Source organism: Balaenoptera physalus, assembly GCF_965194825.1.
Source record: "Balaenoptera physalus genome assembly, chromosome: 4".
Taxonomy (NCBI): domain Eukaryota; kingdom Metazoa; phylum Chordata; class Mammalia; order Artiodactyla; family Balaenopteridae; genus Balaenoptera; species Balaenoptera physalus.
The window spans coordinates 90874748-90890320 of record NC_138891.1 but is presented as its reverse complement, the minus strand read 5'-3'; the positions used below and the strand labels follow the sequence as shown (position 1 = coordinate 90890320).

The 15573-nt window shown below is 39.0% G+C and overlaps 1 protein-coding gene across 1 annotated transcript in view; it reads right to left on the bottom strand.

Moving 5' to 3' along the window:
- The window catches only part of MYH15 (myosin heavy chain 15), a gene marked incomplete at its 5' end in the record, with an annotated part of 275049 nt that overhangs the window by 189852 nt on the left and 69624 nt on the right, over nucleotides 1-15573 (bottom strand). The window contains 7 exon segments of the mRNA XM_082460984.1: nucleotides 239-375; nucleotides 1965-2088; nucleotides 2990-3107; nucleotides 6657-6744; nucleotides 7575-7642; nucleotides 10948-11080; nucleotides 12211-12390. Of these exon segments, the coding sequence (XP_082317110.1) occupies nucleotides 239-375; nucleotides 1965-2088; nucleotides 2990-3107; nucleotides 6657-6744; nucleotides 7575-7642; nucleotides 10948-11080; nucleotides 12211-12390 (848 nt within the window).

Genomic DNA, 15573 nt, shown 5'->3' with positions numbered 1-15573 from the left:
ACTGGAAGCAGTGCAAGAATAATCTGAATTATGCTTATTCTTAGTTAGATAGGGTAATAGAAGCCCTCTGTGCTCTGTTTGGTGTTCCATAATTTTAAAAATTTCAAGTTAAGTCCCAGACTAAGCAGGGGTGGCAGAGCTCTTTACCCTGACCTATTGTAAGGCAATGAGCTAAAGTCACATTGACTGAGGCACACCATTACTCTAGCAGTGGGGACGCAGGGTGGGGATATCATACCTCTCTCCCAGAATCCTCTGGAATTTGATTTGCATCAGTTTTCCCCGTACTCTGGCTTGGAACAATGAAAAGACTTTAGATAGTCTCTCATCTCTCATTGCTTTCAGTTGGCCCAGAAAGCCGGCTTTTAAAAACACCCAGAAGAAATGTCAGATGTTAGTTCTACTCATAGTGGGCATTCAGTAAATGCCTGTTGAATGGCCCTATGAGCAATTGATGTATTTGTTTATCAGTTCTACTTCTTGTTAATATTTCTTAATGTGTAAAATGTAAATTCTAGAAAGTTTGGTTTTATAAACCTAAAGTGTGCCCCACACACACAAAAAAACAACTTTATTTAATCCTGTGGTTATATTGGTTCCTTAAGAACTTAGACTATCCTCCTCCTGATCTATTAGTAATGTCTAGGTTGTCTAGGGAACTTGGTTTACGTTTTAAGATAGGCCCAGGCAGGGGTCTGCACAGTTTTTCTGTAAAGGGCCAAATAGTAAATACTTTTAGGCTGTACAGGCCACACACAGTCTCTGTAGAACCTCCACTGCCAAACCCACCCACCTCCTCCTCCACCTCCTCTCTTTCTTCTATTTCTTCTTCTTCCTCTTTAAAAATAACCCTTTAAAAATGTCAAACCATATTCAGCTAGGGGGGCCATATAAAAAATAGGCCATGGATATGACCCTTAGGCCATAACTTGCTGACCTCTGCTCTAGAGAAAGTCACTTTTGCCTTAGACAATAAAAAATACACATAAATATTTTTTCAAGAATCATTAGTAATGGCCAAGGTGAGGTGAGTGAGGTACCTAAAGCACAAATTTTAAGGAAGCACTCACTTTCAGGGTTGCATAAGTCAGTACTTATACAACCTGAAGAGTGAGTGCTGCCTTAAATTTTGTGCCTTAGGAGGCTCTCTCAACTCATGCTAGTCCTGCCCTAGATGAGTAGTATACAGCAAAAATAACTAAACATACAAGGAAGCAAGGCACCAGGAGTGAAAATCAGCAGAAACAGACTCTCAGGTATTCAAAATGTGGGAGTTGAGTAATATTTTATAATCATGTCCAACAGAGTTCTTTTTCTGTAAGCTCTTCATCCCAGACCCTCCAATTCTCCTTCAAATAATTTGGCCTTTATATGGATGTCATTAGAAAAAACCTGATATTGACTAATGGATAAAACCAAATCTGTTAGTCGGAAGTTTCCCAAAATATGTGGATCATGTTAAGATCTTCAAGATGAAGCAGAATTTAGTGAACCACTTTTAAGGAAATTAACTTTGGATTAATTTTTTGGATGGTAGGGTTGACCTTAACATTTTTAGACAGTCTTTCAGAATTAATTTCCTGAAAGTGTATTTGTGGATGAATCACATGCAGACAAGCAGTTATCTCCAGTAAGCTGGTTCAATTTTGTCTAGCTCTAATGTGTATACACATTTTCTAGCACACTAAAGTTGATTCAGTATTTTATATCTTGGCACAAACTTGCTTAGATGAATAATTATAAAAATGTAAATGTAGTCAAGACTGAGGTTCAAAAGCATTGAATTTTGAATTTCCTCTCTCAAATAGTGCTGAAGTTTTCACTTTCATCGGAGCTCTGTTTGTATTAGTTGTGGTCACAAGAGCTGTAGAATGCCTTATAATTGCACTTTCATGGGTATTTTAAGAATCACAGACTTTCCTCCCACTCTTCTCCAAAAGCATTCTTTGTAGTTCTCTGGTTACCTTAGTGATTCCAAAGTGGTACTGTGTATGGTCTATCTCCAAGGAGCCAAGTAATTCTTCAGCTGCTTTTCTGCTGCTCACAAACTTGCTCTTTGGAAAGGCCCTTTGGTTCAGAATGTAGTACCTAATTTAAAATAAGTAAAGAATAAATCCTGAGGTTGGGGTGCAAATAAAGAAAAATCTGGACAAGTGAGACAAAAGGAGGTATATATAGACTTCCACCCCTCCTACCAATATGTTCAGTTTTCACAAAACTCTTGGCAGTAATAATGAGGACACGAGCAAAAATTCCTTACTTTGGAATAATAGTTTGTACTTTTCATAGTGTTGTAGAGACCACCTCACTTGATTCTCTGCTCAATTAGGGAGGGAGGGAGGGAGAGATTAGGAGAAAGAGAAAGAAAGAGGCAGGCTTAAGTACATCTCTATCATACAGATAAGGAAACTGAAAAGCAGAGACGTTAAAGGTCTTTTCCAAGATTCCCTCATCCTAATGGTGAATTGGTGGAAAGCTAGAAATATACTTCTTAATTCTGACCCAGGTACTCTTTCTACTCTACTCTACTTTGCTCACATTTGCTTGATCACCTATAATTTATGCATTTAGAATTTGGGAAATAGAAAGCAAAGGTGCCTCTCCTGCCTTCTGCTGCACTCCCTGTTGGCTTCCTTCCTTTCACAGGATTGCTAGTAAAGCAACAGCCTGCTTGGATGGCAGCTACGATTAAGTACATACAACATTTCAGAGACTCAATTCAGCCTCCATATCGTTCTTTATATATTTCTTCTACATGTGGGTCTATTATCCAGTAATAGAGATTTAAGGATATTACAGCTACATAGATGTTGGATTTAAGGGGAAATAATAATGGAACTCTGTCATCATATATCTCACCACCACCAAAACACATTGATCTGTATTCTGGAGGATATCAACCAAACAAACAATGCATGCCTAAACACTCAAAGAAAAGAAAACAAAATGGACTGCCCCAGGCTTCTTGGATTCCAGGATGTCTGTTTACCTTTGTTTAAAATCAGCATACAGCAGTCGGTTTGGAAAACCTTCACTGCATATCCTGATCCCTTCCAAGACACCATTACAGCGCAGCTGCTGTAGAACCAAATAAGCATCCATTACACCTGAAGAAAAACGGTCACAATGAGTCCATGTCTAAAAAAATGATTACCCTAGATTTTGTCCTAATTGCTGCATCTGGGGTTAAAAGAGTTTGAATCTAGTGTTCTCTACATGATCGGTAAGAGGATTCACTCACTCCCAGCCTCATGGCATTCAAAGTACCCATCCTATTCTGTAGTAGTCTCTGAATAGGATTTACCTGGAATGAATCCTTTAGTTCACAGTTAGTCAAGATTTTATAAGCAAATACTCCTAGAAGATGAAAAAAGTACATTTTTACTAGAATGTAAATGACTGGCATTATATCCATTTGCCAGCCAAACACCAGCTAGAGAGGGGATAAAACACAAAAGAGAACTGGCATCTCCAAGTAGGAAGGGGACGGATTACAAGAAGGGGGAACACAAGGAAAGGGGAAGATGAGAACAGCCACAACATTCTGTTTACTGTTCTGTATTAGGAAAGAATGGGCCACATCCCGGCTTACTTTCTCTCCTGATTATCTTGAGAAAGCCTAAGTTGTATTCTATAGTATAAGCATTCTCCTAGTACCCCTTTGTTCCTGAGATGGAGCCCACTAGAGCTGCAGCTGCAATCTCTGATAGAAGCCTTAGAAAGGCCAAGCAATGAGCCACTGTATCTGGCTCTCAGCAAGGTTTCTGGAAGAAGCCAAGCAACACTCTCCTAACAAAGACCTGCTAGAGTGTTATAAGGAAAATGGAATGAGATGATTCTCTGCTTATGCCCGGGGTCACAGAAATAAACTCTAAGCCATATATCCATAGTCCTGCACTCCCATCCCTTTCATAGACAGAAACAAATCATCTGTAAGAAGGAGCAGAAGCGGAGTTCTATGACACAATAGGGTCAAGCATGCTCATTCCCTTTAAGGACATATGAAGAACTGTTCTGATTAGATCATGAAGCTTTTCTTATGACTTTCTCTTAAGACTTAAAAAAAATTAAAAACCTGCTGAATTCAGAGCTGATTCGATGGGAGGCAACTCTAACAGGTAACAGAATTGCTCCAAAATAGAGGTAGCTAATTAGATTCCTTGCTAGATGGAAGCAGTGTCCCTAGATGCATTCAGAAACCCAGCTGATAAGAAACAATGAGGCAAAAACATACAGCGTGAATGGACATGATGTGTTTGCATTGCAAAAACTCAAACTGCAGCATCATTGTTTAGCATCACACTTTCCCAGAATAGGTCACAGGCTGTCAAGATGGGAGTCTTAATTACAGGAGGTTAATAAAAATGCAAGGTACTACAGAACCTCAGAAATCAGAATCAACAACATCTGGCTACATATTCCAAGGGTGATTAGTGCTCTGAAGACATAAGTGCTTGTCACATATACAACTTTGAGGCTGACAGCCTCCAACCAAGCTCCACAGAAGCCTGTAATTCCAAAGAGAAGCCTGGGAATCTTCAAATCCAAGATGTAAGGAAAGTAATCCATGTAATTAATATCTGTAAAAACTTTGTTTTGTTAATTAAAAACATAAATAATTCACCACCCCCTATCTATCTCATCATTGCCCTAGCACCATCCATTCATCAAAAAGTATTCACTACAAAAGCCAAGAAATGGAAACATTCTAAGTGTCCATGGATGGATGAATGGATAAAAAAGTTGTGGCATATATGTATAATGGAATATTATTCAGCCATATAAAAGGAGGAAATCCTGCCATGTGTGACAACACAGAAGGACCTCGGGGGCATTATACTAAGGGAAATAAGCCAGACAGAGAAAGACAAATACCATACGATCTCATTTATGGTTCTAGATATTTTCACCATAAGCTTCTTTGTCAAAAGCATTTTTGCTACAAACGTTTTCACCGCATAACTAATTGGCCATGCAGCAATTTTGCCATAAAAGATAAAATAACTGGTTGACAGTTTGGTTTCAACTGGTTGACAATTTGGTTTCATTTCTCCATTGACACAGTACTCCCATTTTCATATTACATGAATCTGAAAGAGGCTGAGGGCCTCAGAGGTGCAGAGTTGAACCCACATTTTCCATAGAACTTGGAACATCTACCAAAAGACATGTGACAATATGCCAAGAACAAACAACAGTGTGGAAAGCTTTCATAACACAACACAAAGCTCAGTTACAAACATGTATCCTAGTATTTGGAAACCGATACCTTTCTCAATGACGGAAGAAATTTTAGCAAAAAAGAAAATGTGTGATGCAGAACAAGGAGATGAATCAACAAGCCAAAAAATGTATAATGAACTATGAACAAAGACTTGGAAGATAAATGTTTAGGTTCAACCCACAAAGTAAAATCAGATATTTGTACAGTATTGTCGTGAATCTACACACATTTTAAATGTATTCAAATATTTTGTTTCACAATAGTCTTTTTAATTTTGTTATTCATTTTTCATGTTTCATTATATCCTTTTTAATGTCCCTCTTTTATTTTTTGTTATTTTATCTTTTATGACAAAATTGCCTTATGGCCAATTAGTTATGTGGGGAAAACGTTTGCAGCAAAAATGCTTGGGGCAAAGATGTTAATAGCAAAGAAGCTTATGGTGAAAATGCCAGACACACTCACTTATATGTGGAATCTTTAAAAAACAAACAAACTCATAGAAAAAGAGATTCGATTTGTGGTTACCAGAGGTGGGATGGAGGAGGGGAAATTGGATGAAGGTGGTCGAAAGATACAAACCTCCATTTTTAAGATAAACAAGTATGAGGGATGTAATGTGCAACATGATGACTATAGTTAACACTGCAGTGTGGTATGTTGAAAGTTATTAAGAGAGTAAATACAAAGAGTTCTCATCACAAGGAAACATTTTTTTTTCTCTTTCTTTTTTTTGTATCTATAATAGGTGATGGATGTCAACTAAACTTATAATCATTTCATGATGTATGTAAAGCAAACCATTATGCTGTATACCTGAAACGTATAGAGTGCTGTGTGTCAATTATATCTCAATAAAATTGGAAGAAAAATAAAATACTTCTTAAAAAGTATCTACTGCCCAGATGTACATAACTAAAGAGACAGGTAGTGTTAAGGAGAGGGAAGATATTACTATTATGAAGGAAGACTAGAGGGAGTTCTTAACAATTAGAAATGGATTTAGAAACTCTCTTTATGGTCAATCTAGATAATTTAGAACAAATGATTTCCTTTATGCTTAAATATCTACCTTAATCTCCCAGTTGATTATTCAATCCCTTCTTATTATACTTTGCCCTTGTAGACAATGGCACAGACGCTCATCCACATTTTAGCGTGAAATTCAAGGAGGAATTTAAATGATAATATCAAGCATTCTAATGTTACCCAATTGAGTCTGCTTTGTGAAATCCTTCTGTATGTCCACTTGAATCTCAATTCAAAGGCAATCCTGAGGAGGTTTAAAAAACTCACTTTTAACTTATTTTAGCTTTTCTATCTGAAAAGCTATCCTTATTAAAACAAACTGGTAAATGTTTCATTAAAAGACAATCAACATGGCTTAAATCAAAAGAATTTCCTAGTGTGGATTAAAAAGAAATCTATTTACCTGACATTTTGTTCACATTGGGATTTATGCATCTCACAAAATGAGGTGCTGTTGATTTCAGGTTAGTCATCAACTTATTTAGGTTTTCCTAAAATAGAGATCATAACCAACACAAAATCACTTTGCAAATCACTAAAAACACCAATCTATGTCACAAAAGTCTCCATGTTGATCAACTTAGTCTTAAAGCCAGATGCATAGCAACAATAAAATAATGAATTCAACATTCTTCCCTGCTTACCAAAATACATTATTTCCTTCCCTTGACAAGTCAATATTTATCTGACTGACATAGTTCTGTTGTGTATCATACCTACCTGTTTTAAATTTGGTAGCAATACTTTATGGATGGGCAATAAAATGGCTTGAAGAAAGAAATTGTTTCTCAAGTTTCCTGCCTGGAAAATTTTTATCTTAGCTCAGTTTCTCTGGAAGCAGAATCTGAGATGGAGATTCTGGTTCAAAAGATTTATTTGGAGAAGGAGGGAAGTAGAGTAGGGCAGGGGGAGAAAAAAGCAGTGGTACTCAGTTTAGTCTGAGTCCTGCAGAAGCTCTGAGCACAAATGCACCAATTATACTACAGTTGGTACCTTCTTGAGGCAAGAGAGGGGCCAGAATCTGAAGGGGAGAGTAAGGAGACAGATTAGCTTCCCATTTGACCCAGGGCAATTCTGGCAACTGTGAGTTATTATGAGCTAATATTTTCATAAGTGGTAAGATGGGCTGATAAAAGGGGATCTAAGTAGGACACTGACAGTGCCCACAAAAGTCCATTAATATCAAGATAATCTTTAACTTTTCCAACTTGGTTAACTTCAGATACTTTATCCTTATTTGAAGACGTAAAATTTCAAATAAGTAGTAACATATGCAGATTGTGAGGTAGTTAATATATGAATAGATGCAATTAAAAATTACTTTATGCAGAGATGCAACCATTTGGAATGAAGCTCCTTTCTTGCCTTTCTTCTCCCCAAACTGTAGAGCTAAAAAAAGAAGAAAAAAAGCACTAAAAAGGCTCTTTTTTGTCACATTACCAAACCCTGCTGAGGAAAGCATAAATGTGTCAAAGTTCTAGAAGCAATATGGCTATGTCTACCAAAAGCTTTAAAAATATTCATGTCTCAACACAAAAGTCTATTTCTGGTGCTTTTCCTTAAGGAAATAGGCAACTATGCAGAGATACTCACTGCAGCATTGTTTAGTCATTACAAAAAAAATAAGCAAAAAATTAAAATGGTAACAAATGTCTACCAACAGGAGATTGGTTACTTAAATTATGAAAGAGTATGTATACAATGAAACACTGTAATCTTTTTAAATGATGATGCAGATCAATATAACTGGCATGGGAAGATTGCTCGGATTTATTTTGAGAGAAAAATTAGGCTACAAAATAGTTTGTATATTATGATACTGAGTGTGTATACATGTTTTTAAGTGTGATTGTATTATGGGTGACTATATACATAAAAAATGTTGGGTAGAGTATACACTAAAATATTAGCAATTGTAATCTCTCTATGTGAGATTAAAAGTAACTTTTATGTTCCTCTTTTTCGTTTTTCTATATTGTCTGTGTTTGGGGCAACACTCATGTGTTACTTCTGTAATTTATAAAAACAATCTATTCTCACTTTCTTGAAGCAAAGGAATCTATGCTAAGCCAAACTGTTTTACAAACATTTGTGTAGTGCTAACTCATGAAGGTACAAAAGCATAACAACAAAACCCATAGGCAATCTGGAAAAAATGGGCCAGCTGTCAATATGAAAAACTGATAAAATACTCTCTAGCTTGAGTAGCAACTGTGCTGAGGCAGATGTCATGAAGTTTAATCACTGATGTCCTATTGACATGCCCCAAGCCTTCCAAGTGAATCACTTGACTTCTTTGTACTTCCCCATGGAAAGGGGATACTACTACCTTCCTTTAAATTTTTTAAAAGAATTATAACTGGTTTACAGTACTTGGATTCTCCAGAAGAAAGTATGGTTATTATGAGTAATTTAATTGGGATGAGTCAGAAACTTGGAAACAAGTCCTTTTTCAGGGGGTCCTTAAAAAATTACGAAAAAGGACATTCTGGACAATTCTTCTCTTCTAGTTCAAAAGAACACAGCACACCCTGAAGAGTCAGAAGATAATTGCCTCTCTCATTCTCTGCCCAAACCACTCTCTGATTTCTTATGACCAGAGAATTACTCATCTGTGAGCCATACACTTATGTGGCCACTATTTATCAGACTTCTCAGAGGTACTTTAGAAGCTATTAGAATCAAGCAAACGCACTACCTGCAGATTTTCAGGGTCCAAACACAATAGCTTCCACTTCTCAAGCTCCTCTTGAGGCGGGCCAACAGGATTTCAGGCATGCTTCTGAATTATGTCATCATGTGCTGATTGATGGAGCTGGGAAGTGCTAAATTCTCTCCATTCCCTGACCATGCCATCAGGAGTCCCAAAGCAGGCAACAGGGAACAGGAGTGAGCTTGAAGCTGGGTGTAAGACAAGAGGGTGAGAACGTCAGAAAGTGAGAGGACACACCCCACTTAAAGAACAGCTAGTACAATTTGCCCCATTGCTACAAGAGCATCTGAAACCAGAGTGGCCAGATTTTCTGTTTTCCCATAATTTCCATTTTTCAAAAGAAAAAGGAAGTCCAAATGTGTATGTGCGAACTTCCAATTTTTTTTTTTTAATCAGTGTGGACCAAACATGTTTGAACACCAGTCCTGCTCAGGAGCTGCCAATCTGGCAGCTATGAACTGTGACAAGCCTCCCTCTGCTGCTGGCAGTGGTCCAGACGCGAGGGTAATGGCAGCAACCTGGCCTCTGTGTCCTCCAAGGCTTTGTATCACAGTGCAGAAGTCTGAACTGGATCCTGAATCCAGGTAGCCTGTCCATCTCTCTGTTTTGTTTGTTTCCAGAAGACAGTGAGAGTGGAATAGGCACGAGGCTAGTAAGCACAAGTCCTGTTTCCTACCTTGCCTTTGCCATTTAGTAGTGTTAAGTTAATGAAGCAAGGAGGCCATCAGACTGAGATGGCTCTAATGCTGTGGCAGCCTACGTAAGCAAACAAAATCTAACTCTGTTAATGCCCCAAGGTTACCAAATCAAAATGCTAAGGACAAACAATCACAAACAGCCAACTGGGTTTTAGATACAGCTAATCAATCATTTCTTTACTTTGCTTCTACCTTTTTTCTATAAAAGTCTCTCCCTGGGGCTTCCCTGGTGGCGCAGTGGTTGGGAGTCTGCCTGCTAATGAGGGGGCCGCGGGTTCGAGCCCTGGTCTGGGAAGATCCCACATGCCGCGGAGCAACTAGGCCCATGGGCCACAACTACTGAGCCTGCGCGTCTGGAGCCTGTGCTCCGCAACAAGAGAGGCCGCGACAGTGAGAGGCCCGCGCACCGCGATGAAGAGTGGCCCCCGCTTGCCACAACTAGAGAAAGCCCTCGCACAGAAACAAAGACCCAACACAGCCAAAAATAAATAAATTAATTAATTAAATATTAAAAAAAAAAGAAGTCTCTCCCTGAGCTCCTGTGGGTGGAATGCTGTTAACCACTTCTGATTTGGTGCTGCCCAACTTCAATTGCTTTTTCCTCAAATAAACTCTTAAAAATTTTAAGTTGCCTGAGTTTATCTTTCAACAGTAGATTTGTGAAACTTTAATTCTGTACTTGCTCCTATAAGGTAGGGAGAGATTTCCCTTTACATGTATCTAAAAGGGTCAGGACAAGGATTGAGTAAGATAATGTATCTAAAAGTGCTTTGTAAATTACAAACTACTAAACAAGATTAGTTGTTAGTTGGTCAGCAAGTCTTTATGGAGTGCCTGCTAAACAGGCATCTGCTACATGCTTGAGGATACACTTGAACAAGTGAGACATAATCTCTGCTCTCATGAAGCTTACAAAAACCCCATTACTATAATATAAAAGCACTGTGAAGGAGAATTCCAAGATATTTGGGGGATATGTATTAAAGGAGCTTGTTATCTCTCCCAAATCATTTATCAAAACATGGTTTTCTGCTGTCTCTTCAGCTTGGTTAAGTAGAAGATAAAAGCAGGTTGGAGCAGTCTCCTTGAAATCTATCTACCTTAGAGCACCATTTCCCCGAAAAACCACCAGCCAGAGGACGGAAAGGCAAATAAGAGGGGATGACAGACCACAGGGAGCAAACACAGATATCACAGGAAAGAAGCCAGGATTTTTATAAGTGCTGAGGCAGACATGGGTTCCATTCTGAGGCTGAAAAATTGAGGAAGATTTTTCAACTCACCAGTGTTGGTACTGATGTAATTTTCAAAAAGTTTTGCCAGGAGTCTGTTGGACGACTTCTGAAATATAGCCACCACTGTTTCATTAAGAAAGTCTTTGTTCTTTTCAAGCCAGCCACTGATGTTATAAGGCACCTTTGGAAAGGCATGCAGTTCCGGTAACAAAAGAGGTGAATGCATAAGTTACTTAGAAAATTGTGTATTCCTTTTAAAAAAAATCATAAATTGTGTGGGTCCTTTAATTTTAAATCAGTTTGATGTAACAGTACTGAGTAAATACTCCAGAAATCTATGTGCAACCCAAAGAGATTCTCAGGCTTTACCATTTACATTGTGGAAAGAAAGGACGAGAAGGGGAGGGAGGGAGAGGTAGAAAGAATCAGGGAGGGAAAGAAACACCAAGGAGAGGGAGGAAGAAATAGATGGCGTTTCCAGGAGAAAAAATTTACATCAGCCCTCCTTCATAGGCAAGAATAGATGCAATAAAACAACTGTCTCTGACACACAGTGAGCATTCCAAAAACATTATCAATGATATTTTACTATAAATGTCATTATAATTAATATTCAAGGATATCAAAGAAAAGATTTACAAGCATATCTAGGTACGACTGGCAGGTCATTTTTAGGTCAAAGTATTATTTTATCCTTCGTCAGTTCTCTTTTTGTGCCATTCAGAATTACTGACCAGAAGCATAAAAGCAGAAAGAAGGGGCATGTGCACACGCAAACATGCACACACACACGTGCACATGCACGTGCGCACACACACACACACACACACACACACACACACACACACACCCCAGTGGGGAAATGAGGAGAGAGAGTGAGGGTTATTAGGAATCTTTGTTGGTCATAGTTTGGAGACCATTACTTCACAGTATTCTTTATGAGAGAAGGAAAAAAAAAATCTTCAATAAAAAGATCAATTGAAATCACTGGTTCACACAATGTTAAGTTGAAAGGAAGGACAAGTAAGGAAAAGCCCATGCCTTTGATGGTCTCCATAACTTTCTGAAGCTGTCTTACATTGAGTTGGGGTGACAGAGTCTATTTTGAGATTTTTGACCTCTGTTATTATAGTATGGGTGTTTCATTTCCTAAGTCCTAAAAGGTTACACCAACTTTTTTTTGGGAACTGAGATTTATTTTGTTCATCTCTTTAATCTAAACTTTACTTATATATTATCTAAGGATTTGGGCTGAGTACATTTGAAACAGAGGCAGGAAAATTCAGGGCTGAGGGTCTAGAGGTAACTTACCACTCCTGCACAATGGACAAGTTCAAAGTGAGCTTCATATTTCTTCTTATTGTCAGGCTTGGGCTTCTGGAAATGAACTGACTTTCCAAAATGGTTGTCAGAAAGTTTGGTCTTGAAAGTCACATCTGTAGCCTGATGAAACATACATTCCTCTTCGAGGATGGAAAAGATGCCCATTGGCTGTTGGAGATACAGATGAACAGCAGCTGAAAAAAACACCAGTAAGCAGTATTTTCAGTAGAGGGTCAATGTAAATTCTTTCCCACGAACCTAATTAGTTGACAAGGGGAAAGGAGCTTCACTACATATAATTAGCCAATCATCCATTCAACAAATATTTATTAAATACCTAGTAGGTACCAGGCAACAGCAGGAGCTGGGGATGAAGCCATGAGCCACATTCACAAAGTGTCTGTCCTCAGGGTGCTTACATTCTAGTGGAGCAGACAGACAATAAACAAGTAAACACTAAATAAATAACTTAGTTTCCCATAAGGGCTCTGAAGAAATCATGCAAAGTAAAGAGAGAGAATGACTGGGGCTATGTGAGAGCTATTTTAGTAGGAGAGTCCAGTAAAACCCTCTGACCTGAACGAGAAGAGCAAATCCTGAGAAGACCTGTGTACAACTGTACTGGGCAGAAAAATGAAGAGTGCAAAGGCCCTGAGGCAGCAGCACCCTTGGCAAGTTTCAGGTCCTACCAGAGGCAAGTGTGGACAGAGCAGAGCTAGTTGGAGGGAGTGCGTGGAAGGAGAGATGCAGTACTGGATCCCAAAGGCTTTATAGGCCATGGTTAGACATTTGGATTTTACTTTAAGTGTAATGGGAGGCCTTTGGAGATTTTTCAAGTGATGTGATTTAATTAATACTTGAAAAGGATTATTTGTTTAGGAAGGGGTTGGCAAAGTAAAGCCTATGGGCTAATCCTGCCTGTGGTCTGTATTGGAAAGCCAGTGAGCTAATGATGGTTTTTACATGTTTAAAGGGTTGTTTAAAATAGCAGACAAGAAAGGATATGTGATAGAAAACTGATGACAGCATCAGCAAGCTTTTTCTCTAAAGGGCCATATAGTAAAGCTCTTAGACTTTGTGGGCCACAGTCTCTGCTGCTCCTCTGCCATCAACTCAGTCATTTCAGTCCTGAAAGCAGTAACTGACAATATGTAAATAAAACGGGTGTGACAATGTTGCATTCAAACTTTATTTACAAAAATCAGCTACAAGCTGACTTTGGCCCACAGGGCCATAGTTTGCTGAACTCTGATCTAGATGATTGATAGTGTTGGAGACTGTGAGAGGTCACTGAAACGTGATGCTGGTGGAGAGTAGAGCTGAGTCACAGCTTGCTGATGGATAGAACGTGGGGTGTAGTAGAAAGAGGAAGGATGACCAGGTTTTGGTTTGAGCAAATGGGTAGTGGATGCTACCATTAACCAATATAGGGTGTATACACATGGGGAGAAACAGGTATGGGGGGGGGGAAGATTCCTATATGTACAAATCTATTTGTGGATTTGTATGTTCATTTATCTACTCCACAAACATTTTTGAAATGCCTTCTATGAACAAATCACTGGACCAAACACTTTGGGTTATAACAGAAAAATCAGACATGGGCTCTGGCTGCAGAGCATCTAATGGAGAAGACAAGACATGCACATAATATGTAGACTACAAAGCAAACAGAAAATGTCATGAGAGTTCCAAGATAGAACCACAACCCCTTGGTCCAACAACATAGATTTCATGATTCTCTACCAATCCTTTGTACCTAAGAACCACAAATGCTCAGGTTTGGGAGAGACATTATAGGTCTGGCCCAACCCACCGAAAAGCTCTTTGAATTCCATTTACAATTTCCCTCTAAAAAGTAGGTTAGCTTATGCTTGAATATTTTCACGGAGAAGGAACACACCAACTCCGAGTCAAGGCTCTGGCTGGGTGATATATGAAAAGAAAATTTGTTTGTGGTTTAGAATCCTTTGTTCGAAATTATGCCACTGGAGTATACGAATGGGTCTAATTTGGATTATTACATTCTTGAAGAACATGTTTTTTATCCACCTGAGTCTATCATTCTAATATATGGACTATGGTTTTCTACCTCTTTTGTCTAGTCTCATAGACTTCGAATCTGCACTTTATAGAAAATGTATTGAATGACATTCCGTCAATGACTCTTGTACTGAAGGGCTCTGGCACATCTTCCTTCCCCCCAAGCATCCAGGTGGGGAATGATGCAGTGAGTAAATATGCGAAGTCTTGCTCCTGGCGGCACTGACCTTGCGAGCTCTTGGCAAAGCGAGAAATGTGGAGGAGAACAAGGAGGAGGAAGGAGAATCTGCTAAAACTAAACAGTTGAGTCACCGGTACAGGGTCTTAGAGGTGTGGACTCCATCTTGTATTGCATATTTTCCTACCACAGAAATAGTCAACCTTCAGTGAACACTAGAATGAATCATTTAAAAATGTAAGCATCTCCTGGGATGGTGCCCGTTAGCAAGAGGGATGTGGCAAAGCCTCACAGGGAGCACCAGCCCCCGTCTCCAGCAGAGCCACCTTCCATACATGAGGACCATCGTGTCCCTGGGACACCAATGAAGCCATCGTCTGTTTGGGGATGAATGGATGTTTTATGCAAAGCAAGTAGATGTCACAGCTCAAAACGTTAACAATTAAACCACTGAGGAGGGAAAAAACGCTATTTCTTCAGGGTCTTCTCTATTTCTCCAATGCTTAGGAAGTATAAAACGCCTAATAAATATGAGGCCCTCTAGCAAATTAATTTCCAAATAGGTCAGGAAAAAAAGTAATTATGTCCTGCCCCGTAGCATCAATTGTCTTCTAGTGCACAGTATATGGTCTAAGTTAGTTGCCCTGACTCTGAACGTTAATGCTGTAACCTCTCCTTCTTCAAATCTTATCAATTCTGCCTTCCTCTCTTTTTACATCTGTCACTTTCTTATTATTTCCATGTCTGTTGTCCTGATTCAGGGCCTCTATTTCTCACCTGCTGTAATAGCTTCTTAATTGCCCTAACTCTAACTTTCCTCCCATCCCAGACCCCATACATAAACCCGCCAGATTAAACCCAAGCATCTCTGACTGCCCCATTGCCCAGTGTGGAAACTTCTCTGGCTCCCCGTTGCCTAAAAAATGTCAAAATTCATTAAGATCCCTTCACAGCCTGACCCTCCTTTTTTACTTCTAGATACTTCCATCTGTATACTCCAAGCTCTAAGCAGATTTTGAAATGTGTCCATTGCTTTCCTGTCTCTAAGCCTTTGCTCTTGCCTGTCCTTTCACATGCTCACTATCTTCCGCTTTTCACCTGCTGAAATCATATCCATTTCTTCAGACCCA